The 26,349-nt window shown below is 40.8% G+C and overlaps 2 protein-coding genes across 4 annotated transcripts in view; one reads left to right on the plus strand and one right to left on the minus strand.

Moving 5' to 3' along the window:
- The window catches only part of LOC124142018 (zinc transporter ZIP13-like), an 84,140-nt gene that overhangs the window by 23,121 nt on the left and 34,670 nt on the right, over positions 1-26,349 (minus strand). The window lies entirely within an intron of this gene.
- The window catches only part of LOC124142017 (F-box/LRR-repeat protein fbxl-1-like), a 64,520-nt gene continuing 54,612 nt past the window's right edge, over positions 16,442-26,349 (plus strand). The window contains exon 1 of one of the 2 annotated variants that reach the window (XM_046510242.2): positions 16,442-16,701. In XM_046510242.2, coding sequence (XP_046366198.1) covers positions 16,639-16,701 — 63 coding nt within the window. In that variant the 5' untranslated portion in view covers positions 16,442-16,638. Of the gene's footprint in view, positions 16,702-24,323; positions 24,563-26,349 lie in introns of those variants that run through there. The other variant, XM_046510243.2, reaches the window with a different exon arrangement.

Here is a 26,349-nt window from a genome sequence, read left to right on the forward strand (position 1 = left end):
TTAATAATGACGAGTGACAGGCAGGGTACCATCAAGTACCTTTTGGTATGACGCAGTTGGGGATTGAACCACAGACCTGCTCATCAGGCACTGTGATAATGCTCTATCCACTAGACCTCGGAGGCTGCGAGTCTCTTATGTCTTACTTCATTGAATATATATGTCAGTGAGTGAGAAAGTATGGCTATATGCTGCTTTTAGCAACATCCCAGCAATATCACGGCAGGGGACACCAGAAATGAGCTTATCCAAAAATGTACAATGAAAGATTTATGCATCATCAATTTCCAGCCTTGAAGCAGTGATCACAGTGATTACAAATATTAACAAATAAACGCCCAAAAAGCAATCTATGAATAAAACCTATTAAAAAAAAGCATGATTTTAAATAGAAACTTATTATGAAGAAGATTTACGAGACGTCTGTGGCAGCAGAATCAGCCATTAACCAGCGCCATATTTCAGACTGACTCATGAGTACTGTACAGTTTGGGTGTCCATATCCCACAGGTTGTCTCAGAATAGTGCAGTCAGCAGTTTACAAAGAGAGGATGAAACTCCCACACATTGCCACCTACATACCCCATCATATCAGTTATCTCCCTTTGAAACTATTTCTTCTCCACCAACAAACATATCACATACCTCCACACCTCTCTACCTCCCTTAGAGGTTACCGATATGTCACTAACCATCTTCCTGTGGCAAGGGAGTTAACTGACTGTAAAAGTTCAGTTTCCACTCTTGCCGAACTAGGCTGGAATTTCTGGGCTCGATTGTACAGACACCAGTGGCTATGATGAGTTTAATATGACCCTTCTATGTCCCTTCTATTGACCAAACAGATTCCACCTCTCATATCACTTGCATTTGCTTCTAATGGCAGCACTAAGTGTAGACGATCTGATCGACAAACAAAATCTATATTGTGATATAATGGGTCTTAGTAACTTCGGGAAGAGCATCAAATCACGTGAGCATCTTGATAAAAAATATGTTGATGGGACACATGCTTTGCAAATCATGCAATCGACAGAAACCTACATACAGTTTACGAACTGGATGTCGATTTCTTACGTGATTTTGATTGGGCTATGCATAGACTTGTTAGTCCAGCCAAAATATAACTCCTTAGAATTCCAGTGAAAACCTGATGTTTATAGTCAGTTAAATCTGTTGCCTCTGGAAAATGGTCATCAATTGTTTCTAATTCAACTTCACCTGGGTTATCTTCGTCAGCACTCAGAAGGAAGCCATATTGAAACTTGTTTAATAACATGACAACCACGTGACATTGAAACAAGGTAACAGCAGTGATAGCTTCTTGCCACCAATCAGATGTATGCCCAATGTACAAGAACAACAATCATGCTGTACCGATATTAGGAGAAATGGGATCTGGCTCAATTTGAAAAAGAAAAAAAGGAAAAGAAAGAAAGAAGATTTATTAAGACATGAAACTCTTATGGATAACAACTTCTTTATTATAAGTTCCATAATTTCACATTCCTCCAACTTCTAAATGCCTATCTAAGGCACATACAGCAAGCATGAAATACTCATATTCCCTGCCAATATGACATGTCAGGTTGTGTGCAAGGCATTTATTTAAGCTCCTGTGAACTATGTTAAATGGACCTTTTGTAAATGGCCTAATTGGAAGCACTAAAACAGTTATTACTGATTTTCTTTGCCATCTGCAATTTATGATAGAATACTATTGTATTTGTGATATGTCAAAGTCATTGCAATGGAAACTTGAAAAATAAATTTTACAAAATCCCAAACTATCAAAAGGCACCAGTTTACCACTAGACCTATCTATGTGCCAAGTTTTTTCAAGAAATATTGTACAGTTCAAGATCTGCTCCAGAAAGGAGCACTACCGCCATTTTCAGGCCAAGTCAAAGTGGTTGCCTTGGAAACTCAAAAAAAAATATAAAAAATCAAAAAAATTCCAAACTATCACAAGGCATCAGTTCATCACTAGACCTATCTAATAGTGCGAAGTTTGGTTAAGATATCTCTCATAGTTTTTGAGTTCTGCTCCGAAAACGAAACGTGATGGAAAAAGTGACAGAGGGATGGACGGAAGGACAGATGGACAGCACCCATTCCTACATCCCCCTTCCTGTTTGTGGTGGAGGATGAAAACCCAAACAGATGTACTATTTTACAATTATAAAAGGAAAAATACGCATGTCTCAGGGTTGAACTCAACGTATGTGCGTTTTAGGGAGACAAATACCGTACACAACAGGGCTCCTAAGGCTGTGGAAAGGGAAACATTTCTTGACTGTTCTACTGACCGGATTAGCAACATATTACAATGAAATCCTGGAATCGCTACTCTAGGGCAGGCTGAGGTGTTATGTAGGAAGTAGAGTACGCTGAGTGGACCCGACTGCATATCATTAATGATGAAAGAGGCGTGGACTGGCAAAGCTGAGCAAATACGGCAGGCATGACCTGCCCTTGTCGCAGCTGGCAGGGTTATATGACGCTGAGGTCGTGTATGGGAACACCTTACATACCTTAGACAAACCAAATGTCAGCAGACGGATCTCCTGGCTAGCCCTGGGATGTGTTACAGAAAATGGGTATTGGGTGACATGTAACATCATCCTGCAGATGTGTCTGTCTGGGTAACACTGGCACCTGTCTCTTCTGTTGGTTACAAATTGGGCCTTAAAGGGGGACTTGAAGGCTTGAAGTTTGTCTTGTCTCTTGTGTTGGTTATAGGGGCTATAAAAGTTGGAGGGGTCTCTTAAATAGGTTACAGGGCTTTAAGGGGGACTTGTCTCTGGACAGTGTAACAGTGGCTTGAAGTTTGTCTGGTCTCTTGTGTTGGTTATAGGGGCTTCAAGATGGACTGGTCTCATATTTTGGTGACTGTGCCTTAAAGGGGGACTTGTCTCTAGAATGAAAGTGACAGTGGCTTGAAGTTTGCCTTGTCTCTTGTGTTGGTTATAGGGGCTTAAAGATGGACTGGTCTCATATTTTGGTGACTGTGCCTTAAAGGGGGACTTGTCTCTAGAATGAAAGTGACAGTGGCTTGAAGTTTGCCTTGTCTCTTGTGTTGGTTATAGGGGCTTAAAGATGGACTGGTCTCATATTTTGGTGACTGTGCCTTAAAGGGGGACTTGTCTCTAGAATGTACGTCACAGTGGCTTGAAGTTGGCCTTGTCTCTTGTGTTGGTTATAGGGGCATGCATTTGGACTGGTCTCATATTTTGGTGACTGTGCCTTAAAGGGGGACTTATCTCTAGAATGAAAGTCACAGTGGCTTGAAGTTTGCCTTGTCTCTTGTGTTGGTTATAGGGGCATGCAGTTGGACTGGTCTCATATTTTGGTGACTGTGGCTAAAAGGGGTACTTGTCTCTAGAATGAAAGTCACAGTGGCTTGAAGTTTGTCTTGTCTCTTGTGTTGGTTATAAGGACTTAAAAGTTGGAGTGGTCTCTTAAATGGGTTAAATGGGCTTAAAGGGGGACTTGTCTCTGGAAAGTGTAACAGTGGCTTGAAGTTTGTCAGGTGTCTAGTGTTGGTTATAGGGGCTTAAATTTGACTTTTATTGACGGTTACAGGGGATTAAAGTGGAACTGGTGTCTTGTGTTGGTTACAGGGGCTTAAAGGTAGACTGGTCCCTTTAGTTGGTTACAGGGGCTTAAAGGTAGACTGGTCTCTTGTGTTGGTTACAGGGGCTTAAAGGTGGACTGGTCTCTTGTGTTGGTTACAGGGGCTTAAAGGTAGACTGGTCTCTTAATATTGAATACAGGGGGTTGAAGTTGGACTGGGGTCTTGAGTTGGTAACATTACACTCAAATGGGAACTCGTCTCTAGATTGCGTTTTAGGATTCTAAAGTGGGGGATGGATGCCTTGTGTTGTTTACTGGGACCGAAGTTGGACTGTTCTCTCGTGTTGGTTACACTAAGCTTTCATCTTCTGCACATAGACCACATATCTTTAAGCAATGTATTGGACAGCCATTCTAGTCTAAAAGCCTCAGACCTCCTACACATAGACCACCAGGGAGCATGGGTAGCTCAGTCGTCAAAGACTCCACAATTCGCTGTCCAGAGTTGTGTCCCTTGGGCATGCCAGAAACCTATGACATTGGGTTCGATCCCAGTTCACCCTGAATAATGCTTCTAGGTTTGTAAACACCATACCCATGCTCATGGGTTTCACCAAAGTGGTAAAAGTCTAAGACCTGCAACACTTTGGGCTAAAAACCTCCCACATGAAGCTGACACGCAGTGATATAACTGGAATACTGTTCAAAGCAGTGTCTAATCCACCTTGCTCACTCACTCACTGACACGCAGTGATATAACTGGAATACAGTTCAAATCAGTGTCTAATCCACCTCACTCACTTACTCACTGACACGCAGTGATATAACTGGAATACAGTTCAAAGCAGCGTCTAATCCACCTCGCTCACTCACTCACTCACTGACACGCAGTGCTATAACTGGAATACAGTTCAAAGCAGTGTCTAATCCACCTCACTCACTCACTGACATGCAGTGATATAACTGGAATACAGTTCAAAGCAGTGTCTAATCTACCTCACTCACTGACAAGCAGTGATATAACTGGAATACAGTTCAAAGCAGTGTCTAATCCACCTCACTCACTGACACGCAGTGATATAACTGGAATACAGTTCAAAGCAGTGTCTAATCCACCTCACTCACTGACACGCAGTGATATAACTGGAATACAGTTCAAAGCAGTGTCTAATCCACCTCACTCACTGACACGCAGTGATATAACTGGAATACAGTTCAAAGCAGTGTCTAATCCACCTCGCTCACTCACTCACTGACACGCAGTGATATAACTGGAATACAGTTCAAAGCAGTGTCTAATCCACCTCACTCACTGACACGCAGTGATATAACTGGAATACAGTTCAAAGCAGTGTCTAATCCACCTCGCTCACTCACTCACTGACACGCAGTGATATAACTGGAATATAGTTCAAAGCAGTGTCTAACCCACCTCACTCACATAGACCACTTGTCTCAGTTACTCAAAGCATACATACCGAACACCCATCCAGGCAACAAGCCTCCATCTTACACTACTTTACATGCAAGTCATGGGACCCCTGAAGAGTTTGCTAGATGCACTCAGACACACACAAAGCCAAGAGATTGAGTCTCACCCTGGAGGCTCCCAGTTTGTATTCAGTACATGAGGCTGGGGTCTTTAACTGGCATGCTGATGAACCAATGGCTTAATTGCCTTCACAACTGCAGGAAACACATTATCAAAGACTTAGAACGGTGGCTGTCCAGGCGTCTTGGGCAAAAGCTAATCATATTTAGTTTCCTGTAAACTGTTTATGGGGAATGGTTCTTAAACACACTGATAGACTAGTAAAGTAGATACACTCATGAAAGGGACATCAAACATGGCTGGAAGCAATTGAACACAGAACTTATTACCATGAGTCATATATCAAAATGTTTGGTTCAGCTGTCATGGCTTTAGAGTAATGCTTAATCTCTGAAAATAGTGAGTGAGTGAATGAGTGAGTGAGTTGGGTTTAACACTGCTTTTAACAGTATTCAAGTTACATCGCGGCGTGTCAGCTTAATGTGGGAGGAAAGCCCGAAGTGATGCAGGTCTCAGACGTTTACCACTTCGGTGAAACCCATCAGCACGAAATTGGTGCTGACAAACCTAGAAACATAATCGGGGCAAACCAGGATTCGAACCCACAATCATAGGTTTCTGGCGTGCCCAAGGGACGCAACTCTGCACAGCGAATCGCGGCGCCTTAGACGACTGGGCCATCCGTGCCCCGATAGAATTAAGTACCTCCATTTAAATTCAAATGGAGCCCCAGTGAGATGGGAGATACAGAACCTGAGTGAGTGAGTGAGTATGGTTTTACGCCGCTTTTAGCAATATTCCAGCAATATCACGGCGGGGGACACCAGAAATGGGCTTCACACATTGTACCCATGTCGGGATTCGAACCCGGGTCTTCGGCGTGACGAGCGAACGCTTTAACCACTAGGCTACACGACCGCCCCTACAGAACCTGAACGTGAGGAAATTGATTAGAATTGCTTCCTGTACAGAAAGGGAAAATAATATGGTTGAGGGACTGTGAGACCGGCTTAGGACTTCTACATTTCTTGTAGCCTTGTGGTCAAAGCGAAAGCTTGTCTTGCGGAAGGCCCAGGTTTGATTCCCAACATGAGTACAATATGTGAAGCTCATTTTTGGTTTCCCGCGACGTGATTTTGCTGGAATATTGCTAAAAGCGGCATAAAATCTTACTCACTTACTCTTGTGGACAAGAGTGTAGGTTGTTGTCAATGTTTTAGGATTGGGGCAGCTGACTGTCTCAGTAAATTTGATTAAAGTTATTCAAAAAGCCATTTCTTGTTATATATTTTGTATACCTATGTCATTGAGGTATGATAAGTTTATGTCACTGACAAAGGCTTTAGTAAATGATACAAAAGGTGATCTATTTAACTGGTTATTGACTCTGTCAACTGTAGAAGTGAAAAAATGAAAAAAATGAGCCATATATTTGTTCCAGTGAATACAAACTGACATGTTTACGAAACACATGCATATAAATAGTTAGATTGCAATAACAATAGGTTACCAGTTGGATAAACAATGTAACAAGCTATACAAACTCTGTTCAAAAGGCTACATATACAAAATAAAAATTCAAGAACAATTTTTTGTTCCTAATTTGTTTTTTCCCCACCTATTGATCATGGTAGGGGACACCAGACATGGGTTTCACACATTGTAGCCATGTGGGGTTTTGAACCTGGAACTTCGGCATGACAACTGAAGGATTTAACCATAAGTCGCCCCTCACTCAAATCCATAACTTCTTAAATGTTGTTGTTATTCTCTACTCGACTAAAGACAAAGTTGACATATATATTTCAACCTCTTGAGTCTTTCAATGCGATTTCAATTTCGTGCAAATGGAAAGCATAAATACATCTACACACAGGGCTTGGATCACATGAATCAGTGCTCACACTATCAACCACTGGGTGCCCACATGTGATGCATGTGTGTGTGTGTGTGTGTGTGTGCGTGTGCGTGCGTGCGTGTGTTTTCAATGTCTGCTTTTATTAGTCCGGACTAATGCCAATCTTATAGTGCTAGCCCACTAAAATACCATGCCGCAGTTTAACATGAATACCCCACTCAGACACAATATACTGACTCCAAGCCGACAAGTCCTTGTTTTAGCCCCTTCATGCCGATCGCCAGGCAGGGTAACAACAAGTATACTTGGACCCCATGGTACCGCGGCATTCATCGTATTGCGGCATTTGTGATTTCCGGTAGTTCACGCGGGACACGCCTCTTAGCGGCTGTCTATTAATGCTAATCAGTAACCAGGAAGTGCACACTTCGTAAACAATTTTAATTTCCTCGGAATGTTCCGTCTGCTGTAAGTTAGGAGTTATTAATGCGTTGATACATATTTCTGGCATCTTTTGTAATATTGCCTTACCCCCATCTATCAACGGCCAACGATATAACCCGTAGTTCCCCAAGTAAACTTTCTCGATCGACCTGAACTAGATCATCTGCATATTCATGGCGACTAATGAGGTAACGGAAGTTACGTAGTCCGCACATTTTTCCCCACTCTGTGCCCAGAATCTATTGGGATATCATAAGGGCAATAATGCCAAACTTAGAAATACGTTCTTCACTAGTAACCAAAAGATAAATACATACTTTGGGCATACTAGGAGTGCTTTTTATATATTTATTGTTGACTTTTAACATTTTTCCATTTTGTGACAAATTATTGCCATCTAATTTTTTTTAAACAATCTTAAAATATCATTTCTGATATTTTGATGTTGACTTATAAAAATATTTTTCTCTTACTTTTCGGTAAATATGCATTGAATACCTATTGCTGATAACACATTTAGAATTTTACTTGTGCTGTCTTTGCACTTGTCTGGACAAATCACTGATGTCTGGCAGGATCGTACCAAGTGATTGGTAGAATTATGTCCTCTTTTTGTCCAATTCGGACCTCCATACACAACTTTTCTCTGTACCGCGATACGATGGAGTTCTCTCCCTTGTCAAACAGAGCGCGTGGCCCGGCTTTTACTCGGAGCTACTAATGTAAATAATGAACTTTTATCAGTAAAATATGCATTGTTAGATAAAATAAATGACATCTGATATAGAGAACACGAATAATCATAAAGGTTAGTGAGTGCATTTTGTTCCGTTTAGCGTACATGACAAGTACCGCGATACCCCGAGGTTGCAGGCTACCATCATTTAATTTGTTTTGGTATGACGTGGCCGGGAATCAAACCCCGGACCTACCACTCCCCGTGCGGATATTCTACCACTAGACCACGGAGGCGGCCAGTGTAACTATGAGGATGTTGGACTGAATGTGGCTTCATCTACAAAAGCAATATGGTGGATCATGATAACGTCTGTAGTGCATCTGGTACACATGGTTAAAGTAATTGAGTATATGTTTGCTATTCTAAACATCAAGATTATATTTGTGTACACAGTAATTGCATTTTCAAAATAATTAAAGTTTGATGGGCGTGGAGATTTTATCTAATAACTACCTGCTGTATAAAGTAACTTTAATATCTGTTCCCAAGTTTTCTAATAACTGCCTGCTGTAGATTGTAACTTATACACTGGTATCGATTCCCAAGGCAGGTGATATGACTGAAAATAACTCCATAGGGCAATGACAAATTCATAAATGCTTGTTCACCAATATTCCTGAATACTAAGTGAATGTAAGAATACAGACATAAACCATCAGTCAGAAACCTGTTGATCTGGAAATACTGTCTTCATGACAATTACTATTGACTTTTCATAAAGGTTTTCATGGTCTTTAAATTTAGAATTGATCTCCAGCAACCTATGCTTGTCATAAGAGGCAACTTAGCTGATGCATGTCATCGATTCCAAATTGCATAGACAGATGCTCGTGTTGTCAATTACTGGATTGTCTGGTCCAGACTTGATTACCTACAGATCATCATATAGTGGTGTTAACCAATAAACAAATTGTCCTTTAGACATGTTATATATATATAAAAAGAACAGTAAAGTTCTAACTCTCAGGCACAATATAGTAATAAATAAATAAGTGGAGTAAGATTGAACACAGTTTTAATTGGCTAGCGCTTTCAACTCGTACCACGTACGAGTCTCATCAGGCCATAACTGAATAACAGACATGAAGTAGTAACATATTGTTACGTGACGTCATAACATTTAGAGAACTATGATGTCACAATACCAAGGTGACATGAAAAAAAGCGAATCCAGTTAAACCTTTCTCGATGTAAGAATCAGTTTAATATCTGGGAGATTTGTACAAACTGATATCTCTTATAAAGATATTGATACGCACCAATATTTGGATTTTGGATCATGTCACCCGTATCATACAAAACGTAATATCCCATACTGTCTCGCAAGACGTGTTTGTTCCATTGTTTCCGGGAATGATGTTAAAACTACCCGCCTTGCTGAACTTAAGAGTTTCCTACTGCATCAAAATTATCCCGCAAAGCTAATTGAAGATAGCATACAGAAGAGGCTAAGAATTGAGCAACTAAAACTGAGAGAAAAGTCTGAAGAAAACAATATGGGGAATAATTTAACTCTAGTATCTACCTTCAACCCTAATCATGAAAAGACATTATCCATGGTTCAACGATACCTGCCTATTTTGAATCAAAGTGTTAAAATGGAGAAGATATTGAGCAAATACAAAATTATCAACAGCCAAAGACAACCCAAAAATCTTAGAAAGATTTTGACAAGTTCTAAATTTGATTCTGTTTACTCCACAGGTTTCTAAGTGCGGTGACAAACGTTGCCTAACTTGCAGCAATATAATTGAAGGCTGTTCAGTCCAGATTACAAAGGACACTAAATTTACTGTAAAACAAAATATGACTTGTGATGCTAGAAATGTTATTTACTTGATTGTTTGTAGTGGATGCAATGAAAAGAAAATCGGAAAGACAGAACTTACATTAAAAAGAAGAATGAATCTTCACCGTTCCTAAATAAAGCAGCCACACAACCGCATGATTCCACTCAGTGAACATTTAGATACATGTGGAAATGGCAACTTTTTAGTTTTCCCCCTATATAAGCTAAATTTTGATCATGAACCTACATTGTTGCAAAAAGAGCAACATTTCATTCATAAATACGCGCCTAAGTTAAATGTAAAGGCGTAAGTTATTTGCCAAAAGCTGAGCGTATCCTGTCCCGCTGGTGGCACCGGTCAAAAACGCATGGAAAGGTAAGTCAAGGAACCCTCAGGTCTCTTACTGAAAAGGGGATGAGTCATTCAAAGGCTGCTAGAGCTGAGAAAGGGGTCTCAGTATAAGGCTGCCAGAGCTGAGAAAGAGGTCTCAGTATAAGGCTGCCAGAGCTGAGAAAGGGGTCTCAGTATAAGGCTGCCAGAGCTGAGAAAGGGGTCTCAGTATAAGGCTGCTAGAGCTGAGAAAGGGGTCTCAGTATAAGGCTGCCAGAGCTGAGAAAGGGGTCTCAGTATAAGGCTGCTAGAGCTGAGAAAGGGGTCTCAGTATAAGGCTTCCAGAGCTGAGAAAGGGGTCTCAGTATAAGGCTGCCAGAGCTGAGAAAGGGGTCTCAGTATAAGGCTGCCAGAGCTGAGAAAGGGGTCTCAGTATAAGGCTGCTAGAGCTGAGAAAGGGGTCTCAGTATAAGGCTTCCAGAGCTGAGAAAGGGGTCTCAGTATAAGGCTGCTAGAGCTGAGAAAGGGGTCTCAGTATAAGGCTGCCAGAGCTGAGAAAGGGGTCTCAGTATAAGGCTGCCAGAGCTGAGAAAGGGGTCTCAGTATAAGGCTGCTAGAGCTGAGAAAGGGGTCTCAGTATAAGGCTGCTAGAGCTGAGAAAGGGGTCTCAGTATAAGGCTTCCAGAGCTGAGAAAGGGGTCTCAGTATAAGGCTGCCAGAGCTGAGAAAGGGGTCTCAGTATAAGGCTGCCAGAGCTGAGAAAGGGGTCTCAGTATAAGGCTGCTAGAGCTGAGAAAGGGGTCTCAGTATAAGGCTGCCAGAGCTGAGAAAGGGGTCTCAGTATAAGGCTGCTAGAGCTGAGAAAGGGGTCTCAGTATAAGGCTGCCAGAGCTGAGAAAGGGGTCTCAGTATAAGGCTTCCAGAGCTGAGAAAGGGGTCTCAGTATAAGGCTGCTAGAGCTGAGAAAGGGGTCTCAGTATAAGGCTGCCAGAGCTGAAAAAGGGGTCTCAGTATAAGGCTGCCAGAGCTGAGAAAGGGGTCTCAGTATAAGGCTGCTAGAGCTGAGAAAGGGGTCTCAGTATAAGGCTGCCAGAGCTGCGAAAGGGGTCTCAGTATAAGGCTGCTAGAGCTGAGAAAGGGGTCTCAGTATAAGGCTGCTAGAGCTGAGAAAGGGGTCTCAGTATAAGGCTGCTAGAGCTGAGAAAGGGGTCTCAGTATAAGGCTGCTAGAGCTGAGAAAGGGGTCTCAGTATAAGGCTGCTAGAGCTGAGAAAGGGGTCTCAGTAGAAGGCTGCCAGAGCTGAGAAAGGGGTCTCAGTATAAGGCTTCCAGAGCTGAGAAAGGGGTCTCAGTATAAGGCTGCTAGAGCTGAGAAAGGGGTCTCAGTATAAGGCTGCTAGAGCTGAGAAAGGGGTCTCAGTATAAGGCTGCTATAGCTGAGAAAGGGGTCTCTGTATAAGGCTGCTAGAGCTGAGAAAGGGGTCTCAGTATAAGGCTGCTAGAGCTGAGAAAGGGGTCTCAGTAGAAGGCTGCCAGAGCTGAGAAAGGGGTCTCAGTATTAGGCTGCTAGAGCTGAGAAAGGGGTCTCAGTATACGGCTGCTAGAGCTGAAAAAGGGGTCTCAGTATAAGGCTGCCAGAGCTGAGAAAGGGGTCTCAGTATAAGGCTTCCAGAGCTGAGAAAGGGGTCTCAGTATAAGGCTGCCAGAGCTGAGTAAGGGGTCTCAGTATAAGGCTGCCAGAGCTGAGAAAGGGGTCTCAGTATAAGGCTGCTAGAGCTGAGAAAGGGGTCTCAGTATAAGGCTGCCAGAGCTGAGTAAGGGGTCTCAGTATAAGGCTGCCAGAGCTGAGAGAAGGGAACCCGTCTCAGTACAGGCTGGTGACTGACAAGGCAATGAAAGTGGAATGGGGAGAATGTATTACTAAATATATTTCTGGAGTCTGTAAGAGAGACCACTGATACTTGTAAAACCCAACATGCCTCAAAGATGCTAACATTGTTAAAGACTGACAGGTCACTCGTGAATCTAGCTGAAAGTATGAAATGATAAAACCGTTAACAAGCTAACAAAACAAAGGTATCAATGTACGTCTGGCATCAACTCATCCAAGATTTAAGATGATGTATGTTTGTGCTTTCGAAAAGGTTTATGGTGGGCATGTGGAGGTCACATTTGATGCATCAGTGACAAGGGTCATGTCTCATGGAGTTTGTGTGTTTCTTCACATGTTCAATTGACTTGTCTTTGCATGTGTTTGTGATGGATGCCACTGGTGGGGCAGGATACACTCACCTTTTCGCGAACACCTGGTATCATCACTGCTTCATAGTGATTCATGAACAAGTGCTTATGGTACAGTCGGAATCGTACCTTTATAATACCACATTAGAAGACCGGGTACAAGTGATCTATCAATGTAAAAGTACTTATACTTTAAACGAATAAGTACTTGTCTATTTATAATACCGTAAGAAGATACAAGTGATCTATAGGGGTGGTGGGGTAGCCTAGCGGTTAAAGGGGCTGCTCATCAACCTGAAGACCCGGGTTGATTCCCCACATGGGTACAATGTGTGAAGCCCATTTCCGGTGTCCCACACCGTGACATTGCTGGAATATTGCTAAAAGCGACATAAAACCATACTCACTCACTCACTCACAAGTGATCTGTCAATTTAAAAGTACTTATACTTTATAATACAAGCAGATACAGTTTTTGTGACATATTCCACGTATGAGTACTTGTACCTTTACAATACCACAAGAAGATTGGGTACAAGTGATCTGTCAATGTTAACATGGTAAAAGTACTTCTACTTTATAATACAAGCAGATACAGTTTTTGTGACATATTCCACGTACGAGTACTTGTACCTTTACAATACCACAAGAAGATTGGGTACAAGTGATCTATCAATGTAAAAGTACTTATACTTTATAACACAAGCAGATACAGTTTTTGTGACATATTCCACGTACGAGTACAGTGTACCTTTGGGTGGTCTGGTAGCTTAGTGGTTAAAGCGTTCACATGCCGAAGACCCGGGTTCGATTCCCGACATGGGTACAATGTGTGAAGCCCATTTCTGGTGTTCCCCGCCATGATATTGCTGGAATATTGCTAAAAGCGGGTACAAGTGATCTGTCAATGTAAACATGGTAAAAGTACTTCTACTTTATAATACAAGCAGATACAGTTTTTGTGACATATTCCACGTACGAGTACTTGTACCTTTACAATACCACAAGAAGATTGGGTACAAGTGATCTATCAATGTAAAAGTACTTATACTTTATAACACAAGCAGATACAGTTTTTGTGACATATTCCACGTACGAGTACAGTGTACCTTTGGGTGGTCTGGTAGCTTAGTGGTTAAAGCGTTCACATGCCAAAGACCCGGGTTCGATTCCCGACATGGGTACAATGTGTGAAGCCCATTTCTGGTGTCCCCCGCCATGATATTGCTGGAATATTGCTAAAAGCGGCGTAAAACAATACTCACTCACTCACCATGTACTTTTACAATACCACAAGAAGATTGGGTACAAGTGATCTATCAATGTACTTATACTTTATAACACAAGCAGAATAGGTACATAGGTACAAGTGTGACCTATTCTGCTCAAATACTAATATCAGGGCCTATCTTTGCGCAATCTGTATCCCTGCCTTACCTTTTCAGTCTTAGATAATGTTATCTTTTCTTTGGCAGACACTGACTACTGTCAGTGCTGTTGTAATCGCATAACTGCATGCCATGCACCAAAACAAAACTGTAACCTTGACATTTCAATTTCTTCTGCTGAGGACTTCTCTCAACAACGACATGCACCTTTCACATAAATCAGCAGCACTAAAGAAAGCCGGGCTTCGTAAGACCTCCTGAAATGACTCCTGACCACATGGCGATACACATGGTTTCAGAAAAGCAATTAACGTCTTATTTCAGGAACACTGATTAACTTGTGCCAAGTATTGTCCTTAAAATATTCTAGCACTCTTAAGACCTTGGCAAACTTTCTAAACAAGTTCCCAAAGATTTAATGTGAACTGAATCACATGAGACCAGGCAGTTTAATGCTTCTTGCTGGATCATAAACCCTGAACAGATTCGGACTCTGTTACTCCTGTGACATCTTCCCGAGGCAAGGGAGTTAACAGGCTTTATAGCTAAAATGGATAGAATTATCATTTAACCGCCCACATGTTATCAAAAATGAGCGGGCCATTAAGCTGACACGCCGCAATATAACTGGAATACTGTTAAAAGTGGCGTTAAACCCAGCTCACTCACTCATATTGCTTGACGATGGGCCATTATCACACCCGTTGTTAGATGACGTCATAGGGATATGGGAAGGTGATGTCACGTCCAATAGTGATGCCATCTGGTTTGTTCTATGGCATTTCCATACTTGTAAAAGTGGGTCAGTGAAATTCGTTTTGATTGCACTAAATGTTTCAAAACTGATATTGTATGTTTTTATTTGATAACAAATTCTATCCATTTTAGCTATAATAATGGCTAAGACTTTGTCTTTGGCTAATGTCTTTTCAACTGCCCGACGAAGGAGGGCAGTTAATGGATGACCTCAGGCTTCTGCAAATGATAATGCCCTGTAAAATAGTGTTACCCTTATAATTGCTACCCGAACTAGGCTGGAATTCCAGAGGTACATTTTGGCTGGACTAATGAGTCTATGCATATTCCAATCAAAATCGCATAACGAACTACACATCTGGTTCGTAAACAACACAGATTTCAACTCTCAGATTTGAGTTGACTGCAGGGTTTTCTAAGCATGTGTAGTGCCAACTGGGTGTCAACAGATATTTTGCAAATCTTTTCTTTTATCAAGGTGCTGAAGTGATTTGATGCACTTCACTTCATGTATTACCCTATTTCTCGCTCGGGAAATACAATAATTCTGACACTTATTTCGTAAAAATCAGTATGACACACATGCTCGTGTAATAATCTCTATGTCAGCAGCACTGTTACAACAACAATCCCCCTGACATTGAGAGTTCACGTAAATATGACCCACAGATGAGAAATGACTGTAGCTGTCTTCACATGCTAGTTGACAATGAACCTAAGGACATCTGAATGACTGGGAGTTTCTATCACACAACATGGCAGTTTTACACTACTAGCATTTCAGCACTGGGGCGAGCGCTTATGATTCATTACTCAACAGACAAAGCTCATGGCAAGGAATAATTTCATTATTCATGTGTTCACTTCACCACAGATACAAGCACATATTAACCTAACAATGTTAATGTAAGTGGATAGAAAACACTGCCACGTTTATTATTCATGTTTTCCTGCATAGAGTTCAGGATGATTCTTGCAGGTGTTCATTTTATGTTACACTGAAAATAATCATGGTTTGGGACCAAAAGCCATCATTATAAAACACAATTAACCACCATACATATTTATCATCTTAAATGAATTTCTTTTGCAAAATATAACACATCAAACATAAAGTGACAGTTGGGTTTTAAGAAGGCTTTGAACATTATTTCAGTGAATCAATACCATAGAAGGGAGTAGGTATGGTTTTACGCCACTTTTAGCAATATTCCACCAGTATCACGGCAGGGGACACCAGAAATGTGCTCCACAAATTGTACCCATGTGGGGTCGAATCCGGGTCTTCAGGATAACCACTAGGCTACACCTACCCCTACCCCTAAAGAAAACAGTGAGTCAGTTGAATTTCCCACTGCACTTACTGACTTAGCTCTTCAACAGAAGCAACCTCACAGTTGAACAATCAGGACTTTACATATTGTACCCATATCTGGAATAGAACCCAGATCTTTTGTGAGAAAGGTCAACATTTTAACCACTGAGCTACCTTACACCCAAGAAAATAAAGAAAATATACAGTAATACCAAACACATGGGACAGTAGCATCTCAAGAACTGCTTCTATTTTAACAAGCCTGGGCCTTAAACGAATGCAACAACAAAATTAATTGCCCACCTTCTCTAATTGCCAACGAACAGACTTCAATACATTACTACTAATGATAAAGTCAGGTGCTTATCACATCCAAGTCAATTAATGGCTGGATGGGTTCTTGTGCCACCCATAACCTACACACTCCGACACTGAGCATGCAGCCAGCTGTAGTATACATAACACTGCCCACTGTATCTGAAGACGTAGGAATCTTGCAGCCAAATTTGGCACTGCACATGGGCAGAATTAGTGGCCAGAGGAGCTCAAACAAGTCTTCTGTCTGGCTGGATGTCCCTTAGAGTGACCAACAGAACCAGGAGTAACACCCGGTGATAAGAGAGTTTATACCCTGAGTGTGGAATACCAGAATGCCAGGAGAAGTGAACGTGATGGATGACAGTAGGCGGAATGATGCTAGCATCAGGATGAAGGTTGGTGCACATCGGTTAAGATAACTGGGGTGTGTGGTGTGCCTTGTGTTCATCTCAATGGTATATCATCCAGAGTGATGTCTAACATATGATACCATTTTGGCATTATGTTTGTTTTCAGATCTGAAACTTTCTTCTGACTGGGTTTATAGTGTCTGGTTTCTGATGATAAGGTTAATGTCACTTGGTAAATATTTATGGATGATATTATAGATTTAACTGCTCACGAACATATATCCTCGTGACAGGTCAAGCAAGGCAAACACATTAATGCTGAATCAGCAAATTGTTTGGTGGCATTGTGTCTGTGTTTCATCAACGCCAACACCTATCAAAACAAACCTTGACAATGTATTTTTTTGTCAGCAATGCATACCATCTAAAGAGCTTATGAATTCATAATCTAAATTAACCATATATTATAAATACATGACGTATATTATGAAAAGAAAATTATATTATACATAACATTTATTATGAAAAAGAAATGGTATCAAATATCTCGGTATAGTTCAAGGATGCTCCATCTTTCGAAGCATACACCAGGTTGTTTATATACATATGTCAGTCATACTGTAATGGAATGGCAAGCTTGTCAAACTTGGGCACTATTTAATGTCCAATCATCTGGCCTGGTGAAAAAATAACTATACACATTACCAAGAAACGACAAATAGAGATGACTTCTCTCACAAATAAACAAACAACAGTCTAATTTTAGTCACTTGTTGGTTATGTTCATTGTTTCTCACTGATGACAAGTTTGACAGAAGAATATTCATGTAATTAACCAATCTGTTAAATAAAGAATTCAACAAAAGAATACGCACATAAATTTCTAGACTAACATCTAGTCTCTGAAATGAATATATTTGACAGATAAAAACAGTTAATTAAAGTTTTGAAACATACTAAAAAGGAGCCCAGAGACTCTCTTCATGTGCCTGATACTGCAGTAATCTAGACTTGCCAAATATTATAGACTTGCATCGGCTGTATTGGATAAATTTGTTTCTGGGTCTGTATGACAGGCTAAATAAAAAAATTCATCAAATAGCTATTACCTGGGTAAAATATATTATTTCCAAAATTTCTAATGGTGGTGTTTCTGGGAAAAGGTCGTCTCAGAACAAACAGAATCAACATAGGGATCAGTGGCTCAATGGTTGCGGAGTGTGAACATTAATTAGATAGTGTTGACCACCATGGCAACTTTCTGTGACTTAGCTGTGTTAGTATAGGGGTGTACTCTGGTGGCACATGGTCATCCTTAACTAGCTGTTGGTTTACCTGCTCCAGGTCCAATCACAGGTATCAGGTTGTCATGATCACTGTGAATGAAGTAAAACCCCTCTCGCTCATTCACTAGTTCCTTAGGTGTGTCGGGTAGCCTAGTGGTTAAAGCGTTCGCTCATCACGCCGAAGACCCAGTTCGAATCCCAACATGGGTACAATGTGTGAAGCCCATTTCTGGTTTCCCAGACGTGATGGAATATGGCTAAAAGCGGCGTAAAAGCATACTCAATTATTCACTAGTTCCATTGCTAACTAACATGTCAATATAAGTCAATATATCCCGTCCAATACCTACATATATTCCATCTTACCCTATTTTAGGATTCTTCGAGGAGACTAACGGAACTATTCCTCAACTTACACAAGACTTATACTTGAAAGTAGATATGTAGGTTACTAACTTATTCTGCCCCTCGCGAATCCCACAAAGACCCTCAGTGTGAAGGAAAAGCCACGAATTTGTATCTGGTTGTTGTTTAGCACTGCGTTCAGCGATATTCTAGCTGTATAACAGCGGCCTGTAAATACCCAAGGCAATCCAGTAATTGACATCATGATGTACACAATTGGATCTGATGACATGCATCAGGCAAGTCAGCAAGCATGACCACCAGATCTGTTAGTCACTTCTTACGACCTCCATGGGTTGCACGGAACAATGCTAACCCAGAATCCCCCAGAGAGTCGTTTGTATCTGAAACTGAGACACGTGGCCAAGGGTCATTTACTTCCTAATGCGCCCATCGTGGCTGATTCATCATGTATGGTGAAGAGTTTCTATGTTAACGTATTAGACAAAACAAAGACTGGCGATACTTAAATACTGCTGGCTTACTTCATTGCTTAATGGAACAGAAGTAGAACTTTCCATTTAACATTCTGCGTATTGATATTGACTCAGCTCCTTAACTGCTGGATTCAGATCCACTAACACTATTTTCATCAAAAATGGAAGAATATAATTAAAATTTACATATATTTCGAGACCCATGAAGATCCGGGTTAGAATAGGTCTTCAGCAACCCATACTTGCCGTAAAAGGTGACTATGCTCGTCGCAAAAGTGATTAACGGGATCGGGTGGTCAGGCTCGCTGACTTGGTTGATGCATGTCATCTTATCCCAATTGTGCGAATCGATGCTTATGATGTCAATCACTGGATCGTCTGGTCCAAACTCGATTATTTACAGACCGCCGTCATATTGCACGAATGTTGCTGAGTGCGGCATTAAACAACAAACAAACAAACATATATTTCTGCTGACATATAACACACATAAAAGCATTTATGATGCCTCAATGTTTTTATATAAACCATCTACTAAACTAAGTGACGTTCCATTTGATATTCATATCTAGCCAAATCAATCAGTCGTAGCTGATTCTGTGCATGGTTATAGGTATAGGGATTGTTTATACAGTCTTATGTGTTTGTTTGTTGTTTCACATCACAGTCAACAATATTACAGAATATCAAGGTGGTTTGTAATTCAAGTCGGGGTCATACAGCTCAGTGGTTGATGGGGTTGATATTATGAGTAACATCTCATGCTATTAGGGTACGATGACACATAATCAACAGCACACCTCGTCTTTCCACAAAGTCCAAATTAGTCGCTTAAGACAACTTATAACCCAGGGCCCCGTTCCACAAAGCGATCTTAGCGCTACGATTGTCGTAAGTCAGTGTTAAAGAATGGGAGTTACGATCGACTTAGCGCTGAGATCACTTTGTGGAATGGGGCCCAGGTCCCTAAAAGGTGAGGTGAGGTGAGATGGGGTCAAACATGACTCCGAGCCAACCAGTCCTTGTTTTATTCCCTTGATGCTGAATACCTGGCAGAGGAACAACAAGTACAATATTATACTGTGTTTTGGTTTGACATGGCCGGATATCGAACCACCGACCTTCCACTCTCTTGAGATACCCAGCACAGAAGTCAGTTCCCCTCGAGGGCTTATGTTTGGCTTTGTGATGAAAGAAGGTAAAATTGGATGGCACTTTTGTCTAAATTTGGCAAAATAAAAATATAATTAACATATTAAATGAGTGAATGTTGTTTTATGCCACAGGCAGCAATATTGCAGCTATGTGATGATGATGCTGAAGGTCTATGAATTGTTGGCCTTATCTTTTTTTGTCAAAAGCTATTATATTTTTTATGTCAGTCAGTCTTAGAAAATAATATATGGCCTAAAAGGAGTTCCGAATGTAGTAGCTTTGTGAAATGGAACCATGAGTGAGAACCATGAGTGAGTGAGTGAGTGAGTGAGTGAGTGAGTGAGTGAGTGAGTGAGTGAGTTGGGTTTAACGCTGACAGTGTTATGTCAGCTTGATGTGGGAGGAAACCCTAAGTCATGCAGGTATCTGGTGACAACCACACCAGACATGGGCTAACAATCAGCTGGGACTCGAACCTACAGTGTCTCGGAACTGGGGGGGGCGGTCGGGTAGCCTAGTGGTTAAAGCGTTCGCTCGTCACGCCGAAGACCCGGGTTCGAATCCCGACATGGGTACAATGTGTGAAGCCCATTTCTGGTGTCCCCCGCCGTGACATTGCTGGAATATTGCTAAAAGCGGCATAAAACCAAACTCACTCACTCACTCACTCGGAACTGGGAGCAGCTGTGAAAGCAGTCTCCTTGTAGTTGGTTGCATTGTAGTTCTGTGAACATGTGGAAAGACAAAATCGATCGCAAACTGAGGCGAAAATTTAAGACTTAAAATCATGTTAACCAGTAAAGTTCTTATTCAGTCTTGACATGTTTAATACATAATTTGATATTAGTATGTCAGTGACCCAAAATAATCGTCATTTGCCATTTAGATTATGCTCAACTTGCTGGCTGTTTGCTGTGTGGGATGACTGCCAGAGATGACAGTGTGCCTCAGTTTCTGAGGTTGCCACTTAGGATGCTATCAGGAATGCACATGTACAAATGGGTCATAAAAACAGTTTCCTGCCTGTAACCATGCAACTAGATTATCCTTCTCACAACATGTCTATAAGATAGGAATAAATTTCCAATCTTTTTCTAAACTTGTCATGTAAAACTCTTTGTGATCTGGTTTCCGTATTTAGGCCAGAACAATATACTTTCTTGTTTGACTACCCTAGAAATAGTAAAATTGGCAACTTCTTTTATTACCATATTTTATTTCTTGCCTAACATCTAGTAGACTAACATCTAGTCTCTGAAATGAACATATCGTACAGAAAAAAACAGTTGTTCAGTTATCTTAATAAAATATAATAAAAAGGGAGCCCAGTGATTCTCTTCATTGTCAGATACTGATACTGCAGTAATCTAGACTTGCCAAACATTATAGACTTGCATGGGCTGTATTTGATATATATTTGTATCAGGGTCTGTAAGACAGACTAGCCTCTTGGTTAACTGGGTTAATATTTCTATTAATAAAACAAGAAATACAAATAATCTGGCCTTATCAGATCTCACAATATAATATTACAAACATTCGTAACTACTGCTGCTTCACAGTGGAACAGTTCCAATGGCACCATTACACAAAGCGATTGTAGTGCCTAAAGGTGCTCGTACCATTTTAAAGTGCAAGTATCATGAAAAATAGTGATAGGTTTTTCTTACAAAAAATATAGCCAGTATGATGTACAATAATGAAGGCCAAGAAAAACAATGTGAAAACTTAAACTCAGCGTGAACATATTTGGAGGTCTCAATTTTTAACAATCCACACTGAATCTTTAAAAAGCACCAACGAGGAGGCGTGGCTTAACTAGCATGGCCAGCTCGGCCTGCTAGCTGGGTGGAGGTGAGTTGGGTATGACATTAACTATTCCTGTTATATCAGTTTAATGGGAGCAAAGCCCGAAGTGATGCAGGTCTCAGACATTTGGTGAAACCAACTTTGGTGAAACCCACGAGCATGGGTATGGTGCTGACAAACCTAATATCATAATCGGAGTGAACCAGGAATTGAACTCATAATCATAGGTTGCACCGATGTGCCCAAGGGAAGCAAAACTGCACCGCGAATTGCAGCGCCTTAGATGATCGTTCAGTCCAAGGGTACAGCCACATATGTGGGTACCACAACCTAGCACATCTGTGTTTAAAGTAAGTTGATCTTGTAGACAGCCATTGGATCAGAGCCTTCAGCTGTGCTCCAGTACCAGCACTACTACTGTCGTAGGTGAATGTCAGAGTATGGGAGTTATGATGATCTTAGCGCTACAACTGAATACAAAGGACCTACTCTTTCCTCACCAGGACATCCTCATGAATCCCCACGGGTTCAGTGTTTGTTTTTAACACCACACTTGGCAATATTCCACCTAATTGCTGATTGTCTGTAAATATTGAAGTCTGGATCAGAGAATCCAGTGATTGATAGCATGAGCATCCATTCATCCAATTGGTATATGCTGGCATGTATTGCACCTCTTGTCATGATTTTCCAATCAGTCCCAGTTTTATTTCCAAATTATGAACATTGTATATAATCAGCAAGCTATTCTTTACAGTCGATGACTTAACGGGAAACCAGGCTCTGACAAACTGTTAATCCCATCATTACGATCCAAGTTGTTCCTTGGTCTGCAAAGTCGAATTTTATTATGAATACTGCTCAAAAGAAGTTAAAAAGCATCCGATCCTTTCATATTACTATATTTAATGTGTGAATCGGCATTCCTTAACTTCTTTTGAGTAGTATATATCAGTCTAAACTGTTAATGGTTACCTTCATTACACTGAGACACTGCATCAGTTTTACACAAGGAATTATTGCATGCCTCGGTGCCAAATAGGGGACCGCCTTGACCTGACTGTACATGTGGTTCGATCAGCATGTCCCATTGGCAGTCACCAGCAAGCTGCCATTGGTTTGCTGTGACACATTACCAAATCTCATTAAAATCAGATCTTAGTTCTGGATCCAACATACGAGCACCATGCCAAGACTTATGGAGAATCAGAGAAACCAGGCTCTATGACGACTGCATGTAGGCCAGACTGCACGAATGGTAGCCAATGCTTTCATTCTCCACAGGAGAACCATCTACAGATTACCAAAGAGCCTGGTTTCTCTGATTCTTCGTAAGTCTTTGCATGGCGCTAGTGCAGTATGATTTTCATGGAATGAGTGAGTGAGTGAGTATGGTTTTACGCCGCTTTAAGCAATATTCCAGCAATATCACGACGGGGGACACCAGAAATGGGCTTCACACATTGTACTTATGTCGGGAATCGAACCCGGGTCTTCGGCATGACGAGCAAACGCTTGAACCACTAGGCTACCCGACCGCCCCTTGATTTTCATGGAAAGGATGGGAAACTTTCACGAAGTATTTTCATGAAGTGATGTTTCTTTTACTGTGCAGTGTACAAAAGAAAATACTCTAGAGGGTGTTAAGAAGACTTAACAGTGGGCCCTTGTTGGAGTAGGGTGCTCAATATGGAGTCTTTTAAATATTCAAAGAAATAGATGTATTTAAGTTATTTAATTCCATCATCAGGGTTATAAAATGCCCAAATGTGCGTCCAGTTTGCACAAATGTTTAGAATGGATTCCAAAAAAAACACAGCATTGCTTCTCAAAGGAAGCACAATAACAATGTACCCAATTCTTGACATAGGTCTTGTAATTGAAGTAATTATGAAATCTCAAATCTTTTTAAGATTTCATTACTTTACAGGACCATCATATTCCCTTAGGAACGCTTACATTGGGGACCTGTGAAGATCCAGGTTAGAAAAGGTCTTCAGGAGCCCATGCTTGTTGTAAGAGGCAACTCACGGGATCGGGTGGTCAGGCTCGCTAATTTGGTTGATGCATGTCATCATACCCCATACTGCGTGGATCAATGCTCATGATGTCAATCACTAGATTGTCTGGTCCTGACTTGACCAGACTGCCTTCATACAGTTGGAATTTTGTTGAGTGTGGCGTTAAACAACAAACAAACAAACAAAATTATTGGGTCCACTGGAACCCTAGATTTGTAGTCAAGTAAAACACCACATCATGATTAAAATTGATTAACCAAACATAAAGCCAACATTGTACAAATAAACAAACAACTTTTCAAAAAGAACCATGCTAGAGCTATTCCAAACACATTAACATTGACAATAATTACTTTTGCATGGGGCTTGATATATTGTGTTGGTTTCAACACGTCAATGATAGATATAATCCATCCAAATCATTTCCTCAGTTTTTTTGGCAAACTCGACAAGGGATGAGTTGTGTGGGGAGAAATGGCGGCAGTGATGGTCCTGTTGAATGAAGATTCCTCCAAGCTCAGATGACAGCAAAGACTCAGCTTGCTATAGCCAGTGTTGTAGCGTGGGCCGCGGAATCCCTGCCTGTTTGAAGTTCACTGTGATAGCAAACCTAACCTTCTAAACGCCAGGCGGGAATTTGGGGTACCTTTGGTGCTTATTAGAAGCGGTCCAGTCTCAAGTGGTACTTTGGTTGTGCTGAACATGTGAAGACTATTTGTTACATGGTCGATGGATGCGAGTAGATGTGTGTCGGATCTTACCCCCAAAATTGGATTCTATCTGTGTGATTATGGTAAGAAAATGTCACCATACATTAAGCTCTACACGACTTGTCATTTACATTGTCTTAGGACCTGTTTATATCATGTCACTGATATAATTACCAAGGATTTTATTCATGTTGATATATATTGTGAAGTCATCTGTCTATTGTATTTTTATAATGAATTAACAGTTGCTGATGATTATCAATGCAAGATGCTGTGTTGAAATTTCATTTTGATATAATTTTGTTTTACTTTCATTATGATTCATTTAACACAACTGTTCGAAAGTTCCGAATTCTATATTAATATTGTTTACGTCATTAATATCTCATTTTTCAAACCTTTTAAAACAGAATATTTTATTTTGATGGGGAAATCTTCATTAATTTACTACTGAAGGTCGAACCGATAGTATGAAAGATCACACATTATATGAGCATGATGAGGGCTTTATCTGAAGTCACTAGAATGTCAACAAAAGGCCACAAGTCACCACTTCATGTTACTGTCATAATACAAAGTTCACATGAATGTCAAGCAAATCCTTAGTGGTTATGGCATAATAACTCTCAAGCTACTGGGAATTATACAGAATATGTTTTTTTCTTCGCTGATACCTGATAACCTATTCTGTTTATCACAGAGAAAGGATGGTTCACATAATTATTTGAAATAATTCCATGGAGCACGAAGATGAAAAGTTTGAAAATTAGAATTATTTTGCATTATATTCATTCGTAGGTTGAAAATTGACTGTTGTCAATTTGAATATAGTGAGTGAGTATGGTTTTTACACCGCTTTTAGCAATATTCCAGCAATATCATGGCAGGGAACACCACAAATGGGCTTCACACATTGTACCAATGTGGGTATCGAACCTGGGCCTTCGGTGTGACGAGCGAACGTCTTTAAACCACAAGGCTACCCCTGGACTGCTCAGTTTGAATATAGATACAAAGTCGGTGAGAGCTGCAGTGTACAGCCAGGCTACAGTAACCTGGACCAGGTACGCAACATGTGTACATCTAAGTAAGACAAAGCCACAAAGAATCAATATCTTCGTCTTCACAGCTGACAAACAGCGTGATGGTAAAATGCATTAGGCTTTGTGAAACATTTTTTAAATTTCACTTCCTGTTTGAGTGTGAATGAGTTAACAAATGCAGTAAATTGATACTGATGGATACATTTAACATGTTTAACTGATGAGGACATCCCATATTTCTTCATTAGGCGCTTGAGTAAAAGTTGAAAGAAGATTAATTGATACATGGGTGATGTTCATATCTATCTGTATATATCAATCATAATATATAGCTTCATAAAAGAGGATTTGAATATCACACAAAGAAATATTATGCAATGGGTACAAAATGATGTCCCTCCCCAAACTTATGTAATTGTTTCAAGACATTCCTAGTCTCACTGTCGCATAATCATGATATTTTCCCTTCCCACCAACCCTTACTACTAGTAATGCTGTAGTCCTAAATTGGTTGGTTGGTTTGTTGTTTAACGCCGCACTCAGCAATATTCCAGCTATATGAGGGCGGTCTGTAAATAATCGAGTCTGGACCAGACAATCCAGTGATTAATATCATGAACATCGATCCACGCAATTGGGATCGATGACATGCATCAACCAAGTCAGAGAGCCTGACCACCTGATCCCGTTACTCGCTTTTACGACAAGCATAGTCAACTTTTACGGCAAGCATGGGTTGCTGAAGATCTATTCTACCCCGGATCTTCACAGGTCTGTAGTCCTAAATAAAGCAAGGCTAGATTTTCCACAGGTTCAGGTTCTGAATC

This window comes from Haliotis rufescens, unplaced genomic scaffold, assembly GCF_023055435.1.
Source record: "Haliotis rufescens isolate VD_foot unplaced genomic scaffold, xgHalRufe1.0.p SCAF_12, whole genome shotgun sequence".
Taxonomy (NCBI): Eukaryota; Metazoa; Mollusca; class Gastropoda; order Lepetellida; family Haliotidae; genus Haliotis; species Haliotis rufescens.